Raw genomic sequence first — 22,037 nt, forward strand, 5'->3', positions numbered from 1 at the left:
AATAACAATAAATCATTAAACGTTGCTAATTTGAATTAGGAGCTTTCACTTTCTAGTCTCAATATGCTGCATATGTTTCTGAATTTAAGTGCTTGTCTGTGTTTTGACCAATCCTCTCAATCTAATATAGTAATATGATCTATATTATTCTGATGTGATCCATCTTATATAGTACTGTATAGTACAGAGAAATATAGATTGATGATTATCACATCTTGCTTCCAACTTTGCCATCTTGTTAGCCCCTGAAATAGAATGTATAATGTAAACGAACCTCCCTTTAGGCCTGACCACCTTCTGAGTGCTTTATTCATAAACATGTTCAAAGTGAGCAGGAACACCACAAAACCCATCTTAAGCCTCTTAGCTCGTAAGCACTCCAGTACAGAGCCTCTATAGACATGTAATGCAGATGTGCACCATAATTTGTATTACCTTTATATTGACTAAATGCTACATATTTTTAAAGTATGGTTGAACTTGTGTTCTGATAACAGGTAATGTGTTTAGCACATCAGATGTTTCATTCTGCATAAAATCAGAAGGAGAATCCAATGCTGTGGGCCGTTTGGATTGTGAAAGAAGAGAAGCCATCAGCAGTCCAAAAGGTAAGCAGATTGTGAACACCTACCTAGAAAAAATAACAAGCTATCCAGATAGCCCTCCACTCATACTTGGTCATTCAATCAATCAATCCATCTATCAATCAATCATTTTTATTGTTTCACATAATTAAACTCGCTAAACATAATTGTATCCTTTGGTGAACCATATAATACACACTACTCTTCGCAATCATCCAAACCACACACGTCGCTTCATACAAAAATAGCGCTAAAGGAGGGTAGCCGACTTTTGCTAGATACAGTGTGTAACTACGCAGATGTAACAATAGGATTATATAAAAAGGTGTATTAAAAACATTAAAAAACTTTTTGTTGATTCATTACAATAAAAAACAATATCAAAGGGCTATTGATTTGATTTGTATTATCTTTACAATATACAGTTCACTTTATGATTGATTGTATAACTTTTCCTATGTGGACCATATGTATAGGACATGCCGATTTGTTTTTTGTATGCAGCATTTTGAAAACATCTATCATTGTCGTTATTTGTGTTTATGCTATGATGTTATTGTCCCATATATGTTTTCCTAAAGTGTAATACAGAGCTAACAATGGTCTTTTTAAATAATGTTGTATGAATATTTTTTTTTTTTATTGATAACTGTTGTACATTGAGTCGTTACACATCATGTGGGAATTATAGTCTTGTATGTTTAATAGACCAATAGTTGCCTGGGGATTTTCTCTTCAAGAATTGTATTTTCCGTGCTCTGGGAAGTAATATAAATAGCAGGGGCTCCTTGTATCTACTTTGGATCAAGCCCTTCACTATTGAATTGTGGTGGTGAAATAGAGTTGGAATATGCCAGAAGGGAGTCATTGTCAAAAATGTCATCAGTTTACTGTTTAGCTGCTGGTCCCCTGGGTTAAAACTATCCAATTATTGATTCTCTGCATGCTCAAATACCTCTGTCATTAAAACGCTTTTTTAATATCAATAATCGAAGATTGTGCAGGTTAGGACAAATGCAAACCACATGGATAAATTCCACCTCTTTTGCTTAAAAAAGTCTACATTCTAAGGGACCCAGGTTGGTCAACTATCCAATGCTGTTAATTTGCCACAAAGCAAAGTCATTAATCTGGCTTTATATGTACTGGGAAAGGGCTGTCTAGGTATGGTGCCGGTATCAAGGCGTTGTCTTTTTTAATTACCAACCAGGCATGTGATCAGGAACTAGATTTGTTTTTGTCTTCCGGGCATGATTGAAACTTTACAGCTCTGTTCATCGCCCTTTTGAAGAAGTGGTATGGCACACTCATGCCCCATAGTTCAGTCAAATAAATGTGCCTGTTTGGTGGAATCATTCAAATATTTCTGGTAAACCGACGGATGGTCACTTGAAGAGCCAGTCATTGTGTACTATTTATTAGGGTATCTTGTGTTCGCCATATCATATACTAGCTTTTTTATTGTAGGGGACCTTCTGCACAGTTCTTGCTTTGAAAGACCAAACTCAAGTTGAATTTGTGCGGTAGATGGTTTTTGAGGCAGGAATATAGTTTGCCTGACCCTCTTTAACACCTACATGACCACACTAGCTGCCACCCTATGATCACATGAACTCAACATTATCTCCTACGCCAACGACACAGAGCTCATCCTCTCTCTGTCCGAAGATACCTCCAACAGAAAAACCAACTTCCACAGATGCATGATGAACGTTGCGGACAGGATGAATGATAACTGTCTCAAACTCAACTGAGACAAGACAAGACAGAAGTCCTCATCTTTGGGAAAAACTCCTCGCCTTGGAATGACTCATGGGGGCCCCTGGAGCTCGGCACAGCACCAAACCCAACAGACCATGCCAGCCACCTCGGCACCATCCTGGACAACAAGCTATCCATGAAGAAACGAGTAAACACAGATTAATCTGCCTGCAGGTGGCTCCCTATCAACACCAGATGGACCGTCGCACAGGCCCTCATCACCAGCAGACTGGACTACGGAGACAAGCTCTACGTAGGTATCACAGGACTCCTCCTGAAGAGACTCCAAACAATAAAGAGCTCAGCAGCAAGACTCATGCTTGACCTTCCCTGAAGGACTCGCATCATAACCTATCTCAAGAAACTGCACTGGCTTCCGATCCAGCAGAGATGCCAGTTCAAGCTGCTAAACCATGCCCACAAAGACCTGCACACATCAACAAACGCCTAACCTTCTACCAGCGGTCCAGACACCTCGGTTCAGATTCCCTCTCCACATCCGTCGAACCAACAGCGGAGGGCGCTCTTTCTTGCACCTGGCAGCCAAGGCTTGGAACAACCTAACCCTGCACCTCACGACCGCACCTTCACTCCAGCAATTCGGACAAGTTCTACAGACCTGGCTGTTTGAATAATCAACCTCCACACAGCAGTGAACAACTCCAGTGCCTCCAGACCCTCACAGGAGGTGTGCGGCGCTGTATAAATGATTGGTTGATGAGTGATTGTAGGCAAACGGCGGGACCTAATAGGGTAAATATGTGTGACAACGCTGAAATTCCTAGATATGAAGGTCCTGAATGGATGGTTTCCAGACAATATTCCCCAGAACTACACTCATTACGGTCCAAACTCTAGATCCATCATTGACTACACAATTGCTTCGCTGCTGCTAATTTCACTGATACAGCAATATAAAATCCAATACTCATCAGATAGCGATCATTTTTTTGCCGATTTCTGTGGTTTGCACAGCCAGATGAACGTTATGCGAGCCGTCCTCCATTTGAGTTAGTTGATGTTCTCCTTGACTACTCGGTGTGTTTTAATGTAATCCTCTGATTGTGACCTTTGCTGATAATTTTAAATCATAATATGTGGCTGCACAATAGCTTGCAGCTCAAGATTCACATCTTGCTTGAGGTGAGACTTTGCTGGGGTGGTCCAGTAGAGTGTGAGTCTTGTTTGGGATAGAGCCCTGCCCAGGTGTGAAGTCAGATTTGTATAAATTAAAGACCTGCTCAGGTCTAGCAACGCGGTCCGCACTCCCTCTTTTTTTACAGACTTCACAGTGCTTAACTGTTCCAGATTGTAAGCTTACAGGTCTACATATGGAGTGTGCTTCTTTTTTTTTTTGTAAACAAATTTTAATCGTCAAATACACATTTAGCGGAGCTCTGTAACCCAGAGACTTCCGTAGCATCAATAAACAATATCCTGGCTTTGACATTTTTCTCATGAAATACCAAAAGAAAATTACATAAGGGACGTGCAAAAAAATGCAACCCCACTAAACAAATGAACATAGAACACCCCCCACCCCATCGCACCGCCAATCCAGCCAGAGCAGCAAATCTGTTCGTAGCTACAATTCTACCCTCGCTATGGACCATGTCCGTGAGACACAACTGCGCCCAATACACAAATGTTACATGCCCCCCCAACACAAAGGAGAGAAAGACTGCCACCCACACAATTATTCCGCTGGGGTGGGTTCCAATTCCAGTTCCCTGTAATCTGCCCATCGTTTCCAAATTTTATAATGTTTACTCGGGCAACCCCGTGCCACAAAAATGGGGGCCTCTAGGCCCATGCAGAAATCTAGCCCAGCCTTCCAAACTGATACGGAGGGTGCGGCCGTCGCCTTCCAAGCCCTCGCTATGTCCCGCTTAGCAAGAGTGAAGCCCAGGAGCATCAGGTGGCGCTTATAAACATTGCCCCCTATATCGTCCATAACATGCAGGAGCACTAGTTTAGGAGACCGAGGGAGATCCCAACCCAGAACCTCTGAGAGGCATGTCAGTACACCCCGCCAGAACCTATTTAGTGCAGAACAATCCCATATAGTATGCAGCAGCGTCCCTTCTTCATGCAAGCAGCGAAGGCAATTCGGGGATGCCACCAGACCCGCCCTATACAGTCTAACTCTGGTAAAATACACTCTATGGAGGTATTTAAACTGGATGAGTCGAAGGCTCATGGCGATGGCCGCCCCACGTGGAGAGACCAGGGCCTCCGTCCAGTCCTCCTCCTCAAGCGGGCCCACATCCTCCTCCCATACCCTACGGAGACGCTGCAGAGACGGGGAGCAGTGTGTCACAAGGGACTGGTATATTTTCGATATCTTATGGTCCCGCAAGTCTCCCATGAAGACTTTCGACTCTATTGGACTAAAATCGTCCAACTCCTCCAGACCCGCCAAGCTGGGAGAGAGAGCATGCCGGAACTGCAAATATTTAAAGAATTGGGTGCGCGGCATTTGAAAGTCGTTCTGCAAATCTTGGAAGGATTTCAGGATAGGACCCCTCATGACATCCCCCAGAGTGGAGATCCCAATCGCATCCCAGTCCTGGAAGCCGGGCAAGGTCGCCAACTGCGGCAGGCCACCATTTCGCCATAGTGGCGTCTCTCCAGTTAGGCGATTCCACCAGCCCATCCTCCGCAACGCCTGTCTCCAAACGTGAAATACCAATTGTGTCACACTTGGCAAAGAGCGCCGCAAGGGCGCAGAATAAAGGAGTGTATGCAGTGAATGATCTCCCATTAAGCGGCGCTCAAGGCTATACGCCGGATCCGACCTGTCACCATACCACCATTCATTAAGGACCAGCAATTGGGAGGCCATATAGTATGAGAGAATGTCGGAGGTAGCGAGTCCCCCACAATATGTGGATTTAAAGCAAGTACGGAGAGCCACCCTCACAACCCCCCCGCCCCAGAGAAACTGACCCAGCATCGCATTCACCTGGCGGAACCAACCCGCGGATATAGGATACGGATGGTTTTGCAGCTGATACAGCAATCGAGGAAGGGCAACCATCTTGAAAATGGCCGAGCGGCCATATATAGATAGGGGCATGTGGGACCAAATTCTGAGATCGTCACGCACCCTGTTCCATACCGGCACCAAGTTCTTTTCCCAAGAAGTCGACCGAGCGTCTGAGAGGAACACGGCCAAATATTTCAGCCCCCCACGCGCCACCTGCACCGTGTAGGCCCAGGAACCAGGGTCAGCCCCTCCCCCCAGGACCCACAGGGTAGACTTACGCTCGTTCATATACAAGCCGGTGGTCTCCTCAAACACCTGCATGATACGCAACAGCCGCGGGCCGGTCCTATCCAGCTGCGTAAGAAAGAATAGCACGTCGTCCGCATATAAAGCGATTCGATCCGACAAGCCATTGGCCCATTCGAGCCCCGATACCTGCGCATCGACACACACCCACGCAGCTAGGGGCTCCATTTCCAGGGCGAACAGATAGGGTGACAAAGGGCACCCCTGCCTGGTGCCTCGACCAATGGGAAAGACTGACGAGCCAGATCCAGCCACACGCACAGTCGCTGTTATGCCTGTGTAAAGTAAAGTCAGATAGGAGAGAAAGCGAGGTCCTAGATTCAATCGGCGTAGGAGGGCGAATAGATATTCCCAGCTCAATGAATCAAAAGCTCGATCCATATCCGCAAGCAACAGGGCCGCGTGTACCCCCAAGCTCCCCACTGCCGCAATTGCTGTATATTATGGCGGGTCGCCCGCTGGGGCATAAACCCGGCCTGGTTGGGATGCACAATAGACGAGATGTGAGGACGGAGACGATTAGCAAGTGCCTTGGCCAAGACCTTAGCCTCTACGTTAAGAAGGGAGATAGGACGATAGGATGCATGGTGTCCAGGAGGCCGGCCGGGTTTGTGAAATACCACCACCTCAGCATGCCGCCAGTCTCTGGGCAAACGACCAACCTCCCTAGCCTCCTCCACCACCCTACAATAATGAGGGCCGAGCTGCTGGGAGTATCGCTTAAAGAATTCGTTCGGGAATCCATGGGGACCCAGCGCCTTACCAGGCTGCAGCTCCAGAAGAGCGGAGTTCAGTTCATCTACCGAGAATGGGCGATCAAGATCCGCGCTTACTTCGTCGGTCAGAGTCCTGGGCGGAAGGTCATCTAAAAATCGGGCAATAACCTCTGCCGGCAAACATTCTCGGGGAGCATAGAGGTCCGCGTAATAGGCCGCAAAGCTTTCTGCGATGGCCGACGGGTCCGAAATCGGTACTCCATCGGGTCCAACTACACCCGGGAGAACAAAGGAGCCTGTCGCCCCTTGGCACAATCTATGTAGGAGTTTGCTCCATTTGTCCCCCCACTGATATATCCTGCTGCGGGTAGCCAACCACGCCTGGCGGGCTTCGTCCAGCAAAAGGGAAGAGAGATCCTGCTGCGCTAGCAACCGTTGGCGGCGGACCTGCCGCCCCCCCCCCCACCTCCACTGCGCGTTTGTAGATCTAAGATCTTCGCCTCCGCCCGCACAAGAGAGTCCCTGCAGGCCTTGCGTGCCGCAGCGCAGAAGGAGATATCAACCCCACGGAGCGTGGGCTTCATCGCCTCCCACAGCGACGCCGCTGCCGACACCGTTCCCACATTTTGCTGCAAATAATGATCTATGGCGTCTCCCATGTGTTCCCTTTATTCCGCCTGCTGGAGGTTCCACACGGAAAGACGCCACCGTAATGGCCACCGGCGAGTGATTTGATAGCCCCCGAGGGAGAATATTGGCCTCCACCACCCTGCCAGCATCACCCCGAGACACAAAGATATAATCGATACGAGAGAGGGAGTCGTGGACCGCCGAGAGATAGGTGAACCCCGGAGCCCCGCCATGCAACCGACGCCATGGGTCATCCCTGTGAGAAGTTGGCCTGGCATATGCTGTTCCTAGTTATAGGGACACCTTGCACCAGTCCAATTCGACTCCTATTGATGGTAGGTTTAAGACAACCTTTAAAGAAAGCTATCCTAGTGGTAGCTGTGGAGAGCAGCCTTCAGGCTAAGTCTTGAAGGAGTGTTAAGCTTATTGTTTTACCATAATAACCTCTTGAATAACCAAATGAAAGAGTAGCCCACACAGGTATATATATAAAATATATGTATTTATTCTAGACAGAATCCCACAGTCACTTTATGTGGCTAGTGGCAAAGTTACAATTCAAACAAGCATTTCTAAACACAATAAATAGCACAGAAATCAATGGGCCCCAGGGGGGGGACCAAACCATATACTAAAATAGTGGTATAAGAACCACGACAATTCTACAGGCAATGCCTAGGGCATTCAGGATCGCTGGCCCCTTAAGAATCCACCCACAGTTAAGAGGAAGGGGACCCACGGGAGGCGTGTGCAGTGCGAGAAGTTGCTGTCGGGATCGCAATGTTAGCCTATGGAGAATGTCGAGGTTGAATAATTAAGATTTAAGGACACTTCTAACAACAGTACAAAGTTAAGGCTTGAGACTTAAGGCTTTGGAGAGCCCACCACCACGGAAGTACCGAAGTACCACTGTTACCTGCCCCAGGGAAGCCGGGTGCATAGGTCGATTCTGGTGTCGGGTCGCGGGCTGATTTTCTATGGAAAAGGAGTCCAAACTGCTGCTAGCTGGAAGTGTCGCTGAAGTCGTGAAGATTAAAGTTGAAGAAAAGACAAAGATGAACCTGAAAGCAGAGGGGACAGAGTCTGGGTCACAGCACAGTGACCAGGGAGCTCACAGGAAGGAGCTCGTGGATGTCGGGTGCTTCAGGTGTGGAAGGTACAGCTGGGCTCTGCAGTCACGGGCTCCGGGAGGCTTCAAGGAAGGCCAGCTTCTGGAGGGCGACTGTCCCACGTCGGCTGAGGGTCGCTGCGGTGTTAGTGTCCCGATTGGATCCACTAAGCATTGGCAACCGCAACCCACGCAAGATGAACAAAGCAGCTGCTGGTGCAGACCCACGTGGTCTGAGGGTGCTCTCCTTTGCAGGGAGCGTAGAGCAGGCCTGGAGCAACCAGGGGAACTCTTAGAAAAGAAGATTGTCCTCCGTCAGGGCCCGCAAGTCGAGGGACAAGGGACCGCGGAAGGCAGCAAAATGGAGTGCGTAAAAGGGCTCCCACGGGCCACCGGAGCGGGCCAGGGAGCTGAGGGTCGGCACAAATGCTGCTTGAAGGTTGGCTCAAGAATGGGCCAAAGCACAACTTCCCCACTGGTCGGGGTCGTGTGCTGGACAAGAGGTGGCCGGTGTCTCGGGGTATGCGGGGATCTCGACACCCACGTGGTCCAGGGTGCTCAGACTTGCTGGGCACACTCACAGGACGCTGGGATGCACTGGAGACCCACCTCGAGGTTGCTGGAAGGCGTCGAAGGTCGTGAGAGCAACGAAGTTCCAACCGGGTATCTTGTAGTCTTTTAGGTGCCTGCCAAGCAGGGGGATAACTCCTTTATCCCAAGGGAGATTTCTTCAGTCAGCTGGGCAGCAGCTCGTCGAAGGTCAGTTCTGTGAAGTCCTGTACGAATCTGAGGCTCTAGGGCAAAGTTATTCCCATATATCCCCAAGATTAGGGGATGGTCCAAAATAGAGCCTACCAATCAGAGTAGAGGCGGGAAAGGGTGGCTACACCCACTCCCCTTTGTGTGTTTCCCGCCTGGGCGAGGGGCAGGATGCCCCTGAACCGGTTCCAGGCGGTGTATGCAGAATTGGGGCTCTGCAGCTGCCTACGTGCAACTCTGAATGGACTTTTGGTGCACCCACCCTGTTCCAATCCACATATCCTGTCTGGGGAGGTGCTGGCACCTCCCTGCCACAGGAGCCCTATTGTCCAGATGGCGAGGCTGGGGTTTTCCCCAGCAACAGCCAGCCAGAGTCGTGTAGGTGGCGAACAGTAGCCATTTTGTGGTACATGTGCACTTTTAAATTGGTTTCCAAATTCTACCGCTTTTCCCATATCGCCCTCCTAGCAAGGGGGAATCGTGCCCCCATGCCCATGGCTGGACTGGGGGTATGATTCCTTCATGTTTGACACCAAACACGATATGGTTCTGTGTAGCCACTCCAAAGTTACAGCGATGACGCAATAACTTATAATGCGGTTAAGAGTATATGGTATGGCTACACTACAAACAACCCAGTAACATTTTTACGAAGGTTGCAGGGAGGCCCTACTCACGTAGGGGTCCCCCCTCACACATACCTCAGCACCCAGCCCTGTAGGATTACCAGGGCCTGCCATAGGGGTGACCTATGAGAGTATATGTGTTGTAATGGTATGGGACATAGGGTACCTACATCCCTGTAAGGGGTGCTAGCACCACCTTACCCAGGCTACAGTAGTGGCCTGGTGGTGTCAGTTTGGGTGGCTGTCCCAGGGTGGCACAATAAGTGCTGCAGCCCTGGTAGGCCTACTGGGGGCCCCATGCCCTGGGTACCTAGGGTACCATCTACAAGGGACTGGTAGGGCATGTCCAGCATCCAATTATGTTTGTACCTAGAGTACTCACAACAGTTTTAGGGAGAAAGCAGATAGGCTGGGGTCCTGGATAGCAGGATCCCAGCCAGACTAGTCAAAAACCACTTAAATACCAGGCAAAAAGTTGGGGGCAACCATTAGTCAGATTCCACTCTCCTACAATCCCACTCCTGGCCCATCACGAGGGAATGAAGCTTGGTGGAATTACCACCAGCCGGCCTCCGCCTGTCAAGAGCCAGATCCAGCACATCGTTCCAATCCCCACCAACCACCGCCAGACCCCTTGGGATGTCTGCCCACACGGTCACAAGCTTCTCAACAAAACCCCAGGTCAGCGGCGGCGGGGCGTACACGCTCCCAAAAATCACAGACTCACCCCACAACGTACCCTGTAGGATAAGATATCTGCCCTGTATATCACCCCACGCTCTAACATGGAGGTAAGGAACTCGTCTATGGATTAGGACTGCGCTCCCCGTGAACCTCGCACAAAGCCCGCATGGAACACCTGGACATATCCAAAACGCTGAAAGCACAGTGCTTTCGTCCCCATAAGGTGTGTCTCTTGGAGCATCTGGATGTCAGCACCGGTGAGTTTAGCCTGCTTAAGGATAGCGCCACGCTTGATCTTATCTATCGCCCCTCTGATATTCCAGCTCAAAATGAGCAGGAGCCCCAAGGAATCCAGCAATCTACCCGTATTGGCGGCCATATCAAAGCATCAAAAACAGGAAGAGCCCCAGCTGCCCAGGACATGTCACGCAGCGCAACCCCAACCCGCAATTGGACAGTGCGATAAGAAAACAACAACAGCTCCCAACACAACCCCACCAACCCCCTACCCTACCCCGTACCTCGAAAACAGTGAAGTACCTGTCGCGGCAGGCAGTGCCGGCAGACCCCAACAGGGGGTACCACTCCACACCCACCAATGGATCCCCAAACTACAGCCCATCATCCCTAGTCCCCATCCCCCTCCTGGTATAACCAACAGGGATGGCAGCCCTCATAGAGCTCCCCTGACCGCCATAAACATATCCAAGAGTCATGGATGCGCATAGAAAAGGATAAATCAGTCTGCTGGTGCTGTTTGATCCAACGCTGATCCCCCGCTCGACGGTGTACCACCGGACCTGGATCGCCTCCTGGACCTGGAGCAGCGAGACCTCTTCACCCGGCCACCAGGCACGCCCCTGGTCACCCCGCTAGAGGATGAGTCGGATTCCTTCCCTGGCGGGGAATGAGGGCGCAGCCGCACCGTCTCATCTGTCCAACGGAAAACCTCCTCCGGAGAGTCAAAGAAGTACGTGCGGGAGCGGTAGACGGCCCGCAGCCGGGCCGGGTAGAGCAGCGCGTATGGAAGCCTGTGCTCCCGCAGGCGGGCTTTAGCTGCAAGAAACGACTGCCGCAGTTGCTGAGTCTGTTTAGTATAGTCCGGGAATATAAGGATACGGGCATTGTTAAACTGCAAAGGTTCGTGGGCCCTGGCTTGCTTAAGGATCACATCCCGATCATGATAATTAAGTAGTTTTGCAATCACTGGCCTCGGCCTGGCCCCGGGGGGAGGCTTCTGCATCAGGGCTCTATGTGCCCGCTCCACCACAAAGCATTTTAAAAGGGAGTCGGTTGGTAGCCAGCTCTCCAGCCACCGGGTGAAAAAACTCCTCCATATTTCCAGACTCGCATCCTTCCGGAAAACCAACAAGCGGAGGTTGTTACGCCGGGCCCTACCCTCCGTGTCCTCGACCCTAGATGCCAAACCCCGCTGGGTAGTCTCCAGAGACGCCACTCGTTGCTGCAGGGTAGTCACCACATCCTCTACCCCCGAGATCCGAGTTTCAGTTTCCGTGATGCGTGCCACCGCATTGCGCAGGTCCTGGCGCAGCAACATTACATCGGAACCCACTGCCCCTATTTTGGCATCCAGGGTGTCTCTGGACTGGGTAATAGCCGCCAGGAGGGCAGCATTGTCCGGTACAGCACCCTGGGCCCCGCCCACCGCCCCGGCGGAGCCCCCCGGGCCCGCAAACTTGTCCAGCGTGCTCTGCTTAGAGGGTCCTCCACTGGTTTTATCCCTCGTCATGATGAGGCGGGCAGACCCTCGCGATCCTCCTTCCCTCGAGAAGGCGCTGTCCCCGTGTACCCTGATAGGGTTCCGTACGCAGCGCAGGACGACGCTGTTGTCCGGCCACAGTCCGCGCAGCTCGATCCAACTGCCGATGCGGCCGTCCGGGAGCCTTCGCCGATTGTCTCTAGCCCTCGTGTGTCAGGTGGCACCACTCCGCACCACCCAACGGACGGACGTCAGCGCCCCTCAACGACCCACGGGCGACGAGGGCTCCGCCAGGGCGTCCCAGAATCGCTGCACAGGTCCCCAATGTCGCTGCGTGCCCCAGAGCCTGAATCCTCAATGGTACCTGCACAGGGCCGCAGGCATGCCCCGGGGAACGGACAGGATGCGCCTCCAGGCCATCCACGGAGCGCTGTAGGCTCCACAGGCCGCAGCCACACCCTGACACCCCTACGCGGTCCGACAACACCGCCGAACCCCCAGGTGGACCCGGATCGGCGGGAGAGGGGGCGGGGACCAGGCCCAACCGCAGGGAGCAGGTTCACTCACCCTGCGACACTCGCATCCTCGCCGCAGCCCGAATCGACTGCCGACAGCCAGGTGCAGTCCTCCGCAGTAGCCGGGGCGGCCCAGAGCGAATCCCAACAGCCGGACCCGCCTCCGCAGCCCGGGTCCCGCACCAGGCCCCGGACCCACAATGGCCAGACCAGCGATGCGCCCGGATGGGCGATCCTCCGCCGATTGCCTACACTTATCGGACCATGCGCGGGCCCCAGGAGCTCCCCGGCCGCGGGCCCAAAATGGCGTCCTCCACAGCAAGCGCCGCTCCGTTCACCACCTCTCTTCCCCTCTCGGTCCGACCGACCGTCGATCACCGGGGGGGGCCGCCACACAGGAAGAACCCCCCCGCCAGCAGGATAACTCACTCAGTGCCCCCGGTGGGGGGTGACCTCTCCGCAGCTGCTCCGCCGCCACAGGATCTGCCAGCCGGTCCGTACCCGAGGCTGCGGTTTCAATGCCGCCCCCAGACCTCAGCGCTGACCCGGTCCCGTCTCCGCCACAGGATGCCGCTCCGGACCCCAAACCACACCAAACAGCGACGCCGCGGCGCCCAACCTTCAGGCACGGCAGGCAGGGGCTATCGTGGCCAGGGGAGCAGGATAACGTTAGGATAAATGATGGGCTGGACGAAGCCTACTCAGAAGCCGTCCGCCATGCTGGCTTGCTAAGCCACGCCCCCCGGAGTGTACTTCTTTTGTTAGTGTTTTTTTTACTTCATTCAGTGAGGATGTTATGTTTGCTGAAACTAGTGTGATGAGTTCCGTGGTTGACATCACTTCAATGGGAGAGTCTGGTGTGTTGATGGTGACACAGCCTTCACCACTGTTTTGCTTTGTCCCAAATATTGGGTAGATTCCCTTAGGTTCGACCTCTTTTGACAGCTGTATCTTGTTTCTTGCCTTTCTGACAGGTTTTCGCAGCCTAATATTTGGTTTGGGGGTGGAGACCTTTTCTCAATCACAGGGCAGGATTGCATCAAATATAAAGATGTGGGCTGGCCTCCCTGTAGGCACAGCGCAACCGCGCACCAGATGTGCCAAAGGCAAACCCATCTGCGCCGGTCCGCTCCTGGACTGTGTCCAGCGCCTTGACCCCTTGCCCTCCTGCCCCCTTTGAAAATACACCATCGGCAAGTTCTACACCCTCGACCCCGGGCTCAGCAAAAAAAACAACGCCACTATGCCGACCCACGCTTCACGGTAGGATCTTTCACCTGCACCCACTGCCACTTCACCTGCCACTGTACACACCAGTCCGCTGACCAGCACCACCCCGAACACACCACAGACACCACCTGAACAAAAACACCAACTCACATGTGCCCTTCTCAACACAAGGTCACTATGCAAGCATTCCAGTGAATTATGGAACCTCATTGCCACCCTCACACCCAACATCGTCTTCCTCACTGAGACCTGGCTCAATCCCACATCCACCCTAAACATTGCCACAACAATCCCCAATGGATAACAAAAATTCACTCACCACGACTGCATCAACAAGCAGGGAGGAGGAACAGCCTACATCCACAAAGAGACCATACACTGTACCACTGCCACCAACAACACCACCACCCCCATGGAACATCTCAACTTTAAGCTCCACACAGATGACAAGACAACCATCAGAGGCACCCTTGGATACCGGCCCGAGGCCCGCGCTCTGCCTTCTGCAACACCATCACAGACTTCATTGCACTCCTCACCTTGGACTCCAAGGACTACATCTTCCTAGGTTACCTAAATTTTCACATTGGTGATCCCAATGACAAAAGCACCGCACACCTCCTCAACAGTATGAGCAGCCTCGGATTGACCCTGATCATGTATGGCCCCACACACACTGCAGGACACACACTAGACCCAATTTTCACCACATCGGCATCGAAGGGGACGCGCTCAGATGGATCACCTCCGTCATCTGAACCCAAGGAGATCACCTTCGGTGTTCACCAGGACTCATCACTCAGCCCAACGCTCTTCACTGCATATATGACCCCAATGACCAACATCGTCAGATCCCAAGGTCTCAACATAATTTCCTACAAGGACAGCCTACTCATCCTCTCACTCACAACCCCACCACCACCAGAACCAACTTCCACGGATGCATGACAAATGTCGCTGACTGGAGGAAGAACAACTGCCTACAACTGAACACAGACGAGACAGAAGTACTGATCTTTGGGAACAGCAGCAACACATGAAATGACCCCTGGTGGCCATCAGATCTATGATCTGCACCCACTCCCACCATTCACGTCAGAAACCTCTGAATCATCATTGACGACAAGCTCGCCATGAAAGCACAGATCAATACCGTCTCCTGTGCCTTATCCACTCTGCACATGCTACGTAAGCACTTCAAGTGGCTACTCTTACACACAAGACGCATCATGACAGAAGACCTCATTACCAGCCGACTGGACTACGGCAAGTCACAGCTCCTACAGAGAGTTCAGACAATACAGAACACCGCAGCAAGACTTGTCCTCGGCCTTCCCCAACAAACCCCCATCCCACCCCACCTCAGGCAAATCCACTGGCTCCCCAGACAGAAGAGATGCCAATTCAAGCTGCTGACTCTACACTCAAGGCTCTAAACAACCAAGAACCCGCCTACATTACCCACTGCCTGAACTTCATCTAAATTAATCTAATATTGCATGTGTTAGGATGAAAAATTCAATACTGTCATAAGTGAATAAAATCACAATATACATGAAGCTACCAATGATAGCCCCAGTGCTACCATTCTGCTCCCCATAAATTATGTTAGCACTTGTCCAAAGGGACAACATGAGGAGTACCGTCTATCAAATGATGGTGATCATCTAAATCTTAGTCACACAAATCTGAAATAATACATATTTTGCACATGGTATGTATTACGAAGTGAGTAACAGCAAGAGTACATATTTTATATGGGCATAGCTACCATGATGACAGTGTGTACACAGAAAGGAGATAATTACGCCAAAGTGGTCCAATAGTTACTAACCACAGTATTTTCTACCCTTCAATCCCATTGAGAATATTGTTACAATAGTTAAAGGATTGGTCACACCTTATAATTCATTTATGTATCAGCAGTCAATATGGACTTGCAAATCAAGAACTAATCCAGACAATAATAGTTCAAAATGAATACCTAGCTTAGTGATGTGTCTTTGAACATCAATTAAAAGAAGAAGAAATGGTAGAATGTCAGACCAGTCACTCCATTGACTGCAGATAATATGCTTCCAGTCCACCACTCTAAGATAAACTGTGTAAAATTAAAAACCGACCACTTTTAAAACAAATAACAATAGAATTAGCTTAATTATACAATCAGCAATCAAGGCTAAGAGTCTGTTGAAAGCTGCATCTATCTATCCTAAATGTACAGACATCTCTTCGTCGGAAGTCAACCCTGTTGCAAGGAGTGTGTTGAAACTGATGATATATTTGGATTCTAACCTTCTCAGCTCTAGAGTCCTATTTCCTCCTTTAGGGTTCTTGGGGATTTTATCAAGGGTAAAGTATTGTGGAAGATCAGCATTAAGATGATGTCTTTTAAAAAGGTGATGAGCCACTGAATAGTGTGTATCGTAAACTGTGCGTGCTGGGCTGCCTATATACAATTTATTGTAAGGACATTTTAAACAGTATAAATAGTAATCAGAATCACATCACAAATCTTTTGTGATATGGAATTCTTTCTGGCTTTTAGCGACTGTTAGGGATATTAGTCTTAATTACATAGATGCTTGTTTTGCAGGCCTTACAATGATGACATTTAAAGAATCCCTGTTTTGACAAAAAAGTTTGGGTGACTGACTTTGAGATCATGTCCTTGCTTAAATTCTCTTTCAGGGATTTATTCTTTCTAAATGTTGTGTGCCCGTAGCTGGTGTTGCTTGACTGCGCGGCTTCTTCAGCCTTGTCCGTGAATGAATGAATGAAAGGAAACTTCTAAACGCGCTACTTAGCCCGGAGGCATCAAGGCGCCTAACCAAAACAGTTCAATAGTAAGGCAGATCATGTCTAAGCGTAGGCCTTGGCGAAAAGCCATGTCTTAAGGGCCTTCCTAAAAGCCAGCGCCGAGGGGAGAGATCTTATCTCCAAGGGCAAGGAGTTCCACTGCTTAGGAGCAAGAGTTGAAAAGGCTCTACCTCCCCACTTAGCTTTGCGTATCCTGGGCACTAAAAGCAAGAACTTGTTGGACGACCGGAGAGTTCTAGAGGGTGTGTAGGGGACCAGCAGATCCTTCACGCCTCCGGACCGATTAGTTGCCAGGGCTCTGTAAATCAGAGTCAGGGACTTGAAGGATATCCTGGCCTCAATTGGGAGCCAGTGTAAGGTCCTTCTTGCCGTATGAGCCGAGGCCCGTTTGGGCAGGTCCAAGACCAGTCTAGCGGCAGCATTCTGCACCATTTGGAGACGGGTTACCAGGCCATTGTTAATGCCTAAATAAAGAGCATTACAATAGTCGAGTCTAGAACCTATCAGTGCCAGGACAATTTGTTTCCTGGCCTGGAAAGACAAATAGTGCCTGATCCTCCGTAAGGTGTTTATGAGGCCCCAGCAGGTAGAGATGGTCCTCTTTACCTGTTGATCCATCCTCAAGAGGGGATCGATCAAAACACCTAGGTTTTTGGCCAGAGTCGTTGGTGTGGGGCACACCCCCATAGTGGAAGGCCACCAATCAGCCGACCAAAGATCCTCCTTTCCCCCGAACACCAGAATCTCTGTCTTTTCTCCATTGAGCTTCAATGAATTACAAACCATCCATTGAGCGACTGCCTTCATACAGTTTTTAAAATTAGAGGCAGCCAAGATAGCAGGTTGGGTAAAAGACAGCAGAATCTGTGTATCGTCGGCATATGAAATTACCTCCATCCCAAAAGATCTAATGAGCCTGGCAAGTGGGGTAACATAGATGTTAAAAAGGGTCGGACTTAATGCCGACCCCTGAGGGACCCCACAGAGCACAGGAAGGGATGGAGACAAGAACTCCCCCAGCTTTACTCTCTGTTCCCTCTGATTCAGGAAGGATACCAGCAGACTAAGTGCCGTACCTTCCACCCCTATCTCTCCCAGCCTTGATGTTAGAACTGAGGGAGACATGGTATCAAAGGCAGCCGAGAGATCCAAAAGGATGAGGAGAGTGGTCAGTCCCTTGTCAACCCTGGTGCGGATGGTGTCAAGCACGATGGTAAGGGCAGATTCGGTGCTGTGTTCTCTCCTAAAACCGTGCTGCGAATGGTCTAACCTATCATGGGATTCCAAAAAGTCAACAAGATGCTTATTTAGATGGATTTCCAGCATCTTGGCAGGAGCTGGGAGCAACGAGATGGGGCGAAAGTTTTTAAGCACACCCGGGTCAAGTGTGGATTTTTTTAAAAGAGGCTTGACCACCGCTTTCTTCCACTGAGGGGGGAAGGTCCCTTCCTTCATTGCCCCATTCATCACACCCAATAAGGGTGGGAGAAGACAGTCTTTGCACTGTTTAAAAAGTTTAAGGGGGCAGGGGTCTAAGGGGGGACCCGACCTAACCTTGGCCAGGAGGGCTTCGAGATCCAGTAGGGAGAGGGATGGAAAACTGGACAGACTTCCAGAGGACACCTCCTCAGATAAAGATGACAAAGAACAATCTGTGGAAGTAGATAGAGTCGCCCTTTGTAGCTCCAATGCTGAATGAATATCCATAATCTTGGTGTTGAAAAATTGTGCAATATCATTACATAACTGTTGTGAGCTTACCACAGGATCTGGCATCTTTAATGAGATGAGCGTGTCCACGATTTTGAAGAGATCTTTAGGTGATGAAAGTGAGGCGGTAAGAGAGGTGAAATATTCTTGTTTGGTTTTTATAACCTCCTTCTTATATGTCTTCAAAAGAATTTTATGTCTGTCCCTCTCGCACGAGTACCCACTAGACCGCCAACGACGTTCCTGTCTCCGTAATCCCTGCCTAAGCAGTCTTAGTGATTCAGAGAACCAGGGGGCCGAGGGAGTTCTTCTGGCAGAATAACACAGGGTGGCCGGTGCAAGTTCATCAAGGGCTATTGTAACACCGTTCTCCAACCTCTCCACTGCCGAAGTTACGTCCTCCCCAGGGGTAATCAATAGCCCTGTAAGTTTGGGGGCGAGTAAATTATTAGTTAGATTTTTTAAATTACGTCTTCGTTCAAATTTACTAGGCTTATTACCCCTATTGCTGGGCAAGTAGGTCGTTAAGACCAAGGGAATCACATAATGGTCGGACCATGAGAGGGGAAAAGGCAATTCAGTGACCAACCGAGTGTCGTTGGAGAATACCCCATCGAGCGTATGGCCGGCCGAATGGGTGGGTCCTCTGACTAGCTGTATCAGCCCACACCCAGAGAAAGTATCCAGAAGAGATTGGGTTTCGGACGAGTCCACCTTCTCTAAATGAAAGTTTACATCCCCCAAAACAGTGAAATGGTCACAGCCAAAATATGGCTCTAAGATCTTAAGCATTTGACTGCAGAAATCAGTTTTGATCCCTGGGGGTCTGTAGATGAGGAGGCCCTTAAACGGCACTCCGTGTGTGTAGATGAGGAGGCCCTTAAACGGCACTCCGTGTCGGAAGTGATGTCCCTGGTGCCTATATATTTGCGTGCTGAACCCAGTTCCTTGTTTTTCTTGCCATCAGTGTGGATCCGAACAAATTCCCCTCAGTGAATTTTTTACTGAAGTGTTTTGGACTGTTTTGTCAAAAAAAAAATGTATAGTATTTTTATTAAACAACTAACAGTTCCAATCAGATACACATCGTATATTGGGTCATTATATGATATACACATTACACCGTGCGAGGGGCACTGCCGCATGCAAACCAGTAAGATTTATAGATCTTGAGCAGTTCAACATAATGCCCCAAAGTTCGTTTTGTGCTCTCACATCTTCCTCCCTCCGGTCCCATTCTTGCCTAAGCTCTGTATTTCTCCCAGGGGCACCATATCTTTTCCCACTTGTTAGGGCAGCCTCTGCTATCATACACCATCCTCTCCCCCAGGCGACTCCAGTCCATGCCTGCCTTCCAGTCCGATAATTTCAGAGGCATACGTGCACCCCACAGCCGTGCAATGTTGCGTTTAGCGACCCCAGCGGCTTGCATTAGCCAGATTTTTGTATGTGCTGGCCATCTGTTCTCCCCGATGATGCCCAGTAAAAGCCAGCGTGCCTCGGTTGTATGTCATTTTGTCAAATCTTTTTTTTTCACAACACAATTTTATTGTTGATAGCCAAGACAAAGTTAATGCCTGAATGGGCATCAGCAATATGTGTATTGGGTGACATATATTGATATCAACATTTTCAATGACACTATAGTGTCGTTCATACAAATATTAAGTTGCAAAATAACACATTAGAAAAACAAATACCAATGCCACGCAGAATCTACCTGAAAAGTAAAAGTGACTCTTAGATAGGGAGAGTTCCAGCCATCCATAACCATATCGCATATGCACACTGTGTAAATTCCAGTCCAGTATACTCATAGCGGTTGTTCTTCAATAGTGGAAGGTGGAGAAGGAGGTTCCAGATATAATCCTCTATATTCTGCCCACCTTTTCCAAATTTTAAAATGCTTCTGAGGGCATTCCGTTGCGTCAAAGACCGGGATTTCTAGACCCATACAAAAGTCCAAGCCTTTCTTTCAAACACCAATCCGCGTCGGGTAATCATCTTTCCGATGTCTCTTTTAGCCAACGTGAGTCCAAGGAACAATAGGTGACGTTTGTACCTGTTACCGCCCATGCCCGCCGTAATATGCAGCATGGCTAGTCGCGGATAAAATGGAACATCCCACCCCAAAACCTCAGGTAGACACGCAATCACTCCCCTCCAAAACCTCACCATTGTTGGGCAGGACCACACCGTATGCAGAAAGGTGCCCTCAATGGACCTGCAAACAATCCAGGGATGCAATCAAGCCAGCACACCACAGTCTGTGTCTAGTATAGTAGGCTCCATGTAGATATTTAAACTGGATAAGGCGTAGGCGGGCCGCTATTGCTACACTATGCGGGGATTCCAGAGCCTCCACCCAATCGTCCTCCTCTAGGGAGCACAAATCATGTTGCCATGTCTCTCCAGTTTCATGTAGTGTTGTAGGCGTGTTGTTGATTAGTGTATTTTGTGGTCTCCTAGCTCACCCATGAAGACCTTTGAATCAATGGGATTACATTCTGGTATCTCTGTTTTTTGTGATAGATAGGGAGTAAAGGCATGCCTAAACTGAAGATATTGGTAAAATTGTGTGCGGGGCATACCATATTCAGTTTGAATGTCGAGGAAAGATTTCAAAGTGCAGCCACGTACAACCGCACCCACCGTATCTATTCCGATAGCTTCCCAGCCCCGAAAGCCAGATAATCGCGCCAGTTGTGGTAACTGCCTGTTGCTCCACAGAGGAGATTCCCTCGTAAGCTTACACACCAGCCCATCATGCGAAGCGCAGACTTCCAGATCTTGAAGACCATAGTGGTCATGGGCGGCAGTCCCCCAAGCAGTGCTGCAGTGTAAAGGACCATGTGCGGGGTATTGTCTCCGAGCAGCCAACGCTCCACAGCATACGCCGGGTCCCTCTGGTCACCATACCACCAGTTGTTAAGGGCGAGAATGTGCGTGGCCATATAGTACGCCTGGACATTTGTGGTGGCCACTCCCCCGGAATATGTGGATTGGAAGCAGGTCCTCAGGGCCACTCTTGATGCACCGGCCCCCCTAAAGAAAGCGGGCCAAAATGCCATTTAACTGGCGGAACCACGTTGGCTGTATTGGATATGGATGATTTTGAATTTGGTATAGAAGACAGGGTAAGGAAATCATTTTAAAAATGGCAGATCTGACAAATAGAGATAGTGGCATGTGGGACCACGCATGTGTCTGATTGCTCACCTGTGTCCACAGGGGGGCTAGATTCTTGTCCCATACCATTGTCTGGGACGTCGAGAGGAACATGCCCAAGTATTTAAAGCCATCTGGAACCACCATTACTTCTCGCGACCAGTCGCCCAATCGATCCCCACCCTGCAGCGACCACAAAAAGCATTTACCCCAATTCATATAGAGGCCGGAGTTTTCACCAAAAATTTGCATAATGCGAAGGAGACATGGACCAGTCCGATCAGGATTTGTGAGAAAGAATAACACATCATCCGCATGCAGTGCTATGCGGTCGGAGACTCCCGGTGCCCATTTGAAGTCACGTACCTGCGCGTCTATTCTTATCCAAGCCGCCAATGGCTCCATAGCCAGCGCAAATAAATATGGAGAGAGTGGACATCCCTGGCGTGTTCCTCGCCCGATGGGGAAATGTCTGGAAGCTGAATCGGCCACCCGTACCGATGCTGTTATGCCCGTATATTACAGGCGGATAAGATTCAACAGACGGGGACCAATATTTAGGCAGCCGAGTAAGGCGAAGAGATAGGTCCAGCTAAGAGAATCGAAAGCCTTATTCATGTCTGCAAGGAGGAGTGCAGCCGGGCCTCCAAGTCTGTCGACTGCGGCTATAGCGTTGTGTGCGCGTCTGATATTGTGCCGTGTAGCGCGGCC

The 22,037-nt window shown here is 49.9% G+C and overlaps 1 protein-coding gene across 8 annotated transcripts in view; it reads left to right on the forward strand.

Moving 5' to 3' along the window:
- The window catches only part of LOC146861679 (zinc finger protein 10-like), a 495,345-nt gene that overhangs the window by 218,452 nt on the left and 254,856 nt on the right, over positions 1-22,037 (forward strand). For all 8 annotated transcript variants that reach the window (XM_085646037.1, XM_085646041.1, XM_085646038.1 and 5 more), the window contains exon 6: positions 498-608. In XM_085646037.1, the coding sequence (XP_085502163.1) occupies positions 498-608 (111 nt within the window). The remainder of the gene's footprint in view (positions 1-497; positions 609-22,037) is intronic.

This window comes from Triturus cristatus, chromosome 3_1 (genome assembly GCF_964204655.1).
Source record: "Triturus cristatus chromosome 3_1, aTriCri1.1, whole genome shotgun sequence".
In the NCBI taxonomy this organism is placed as follows: domain Eukaryota; kingdom Metazoa; phylum Chordata; class Amphibia; order Caudata; family Salamandridae; genus Triturus; species Triturus cristatus.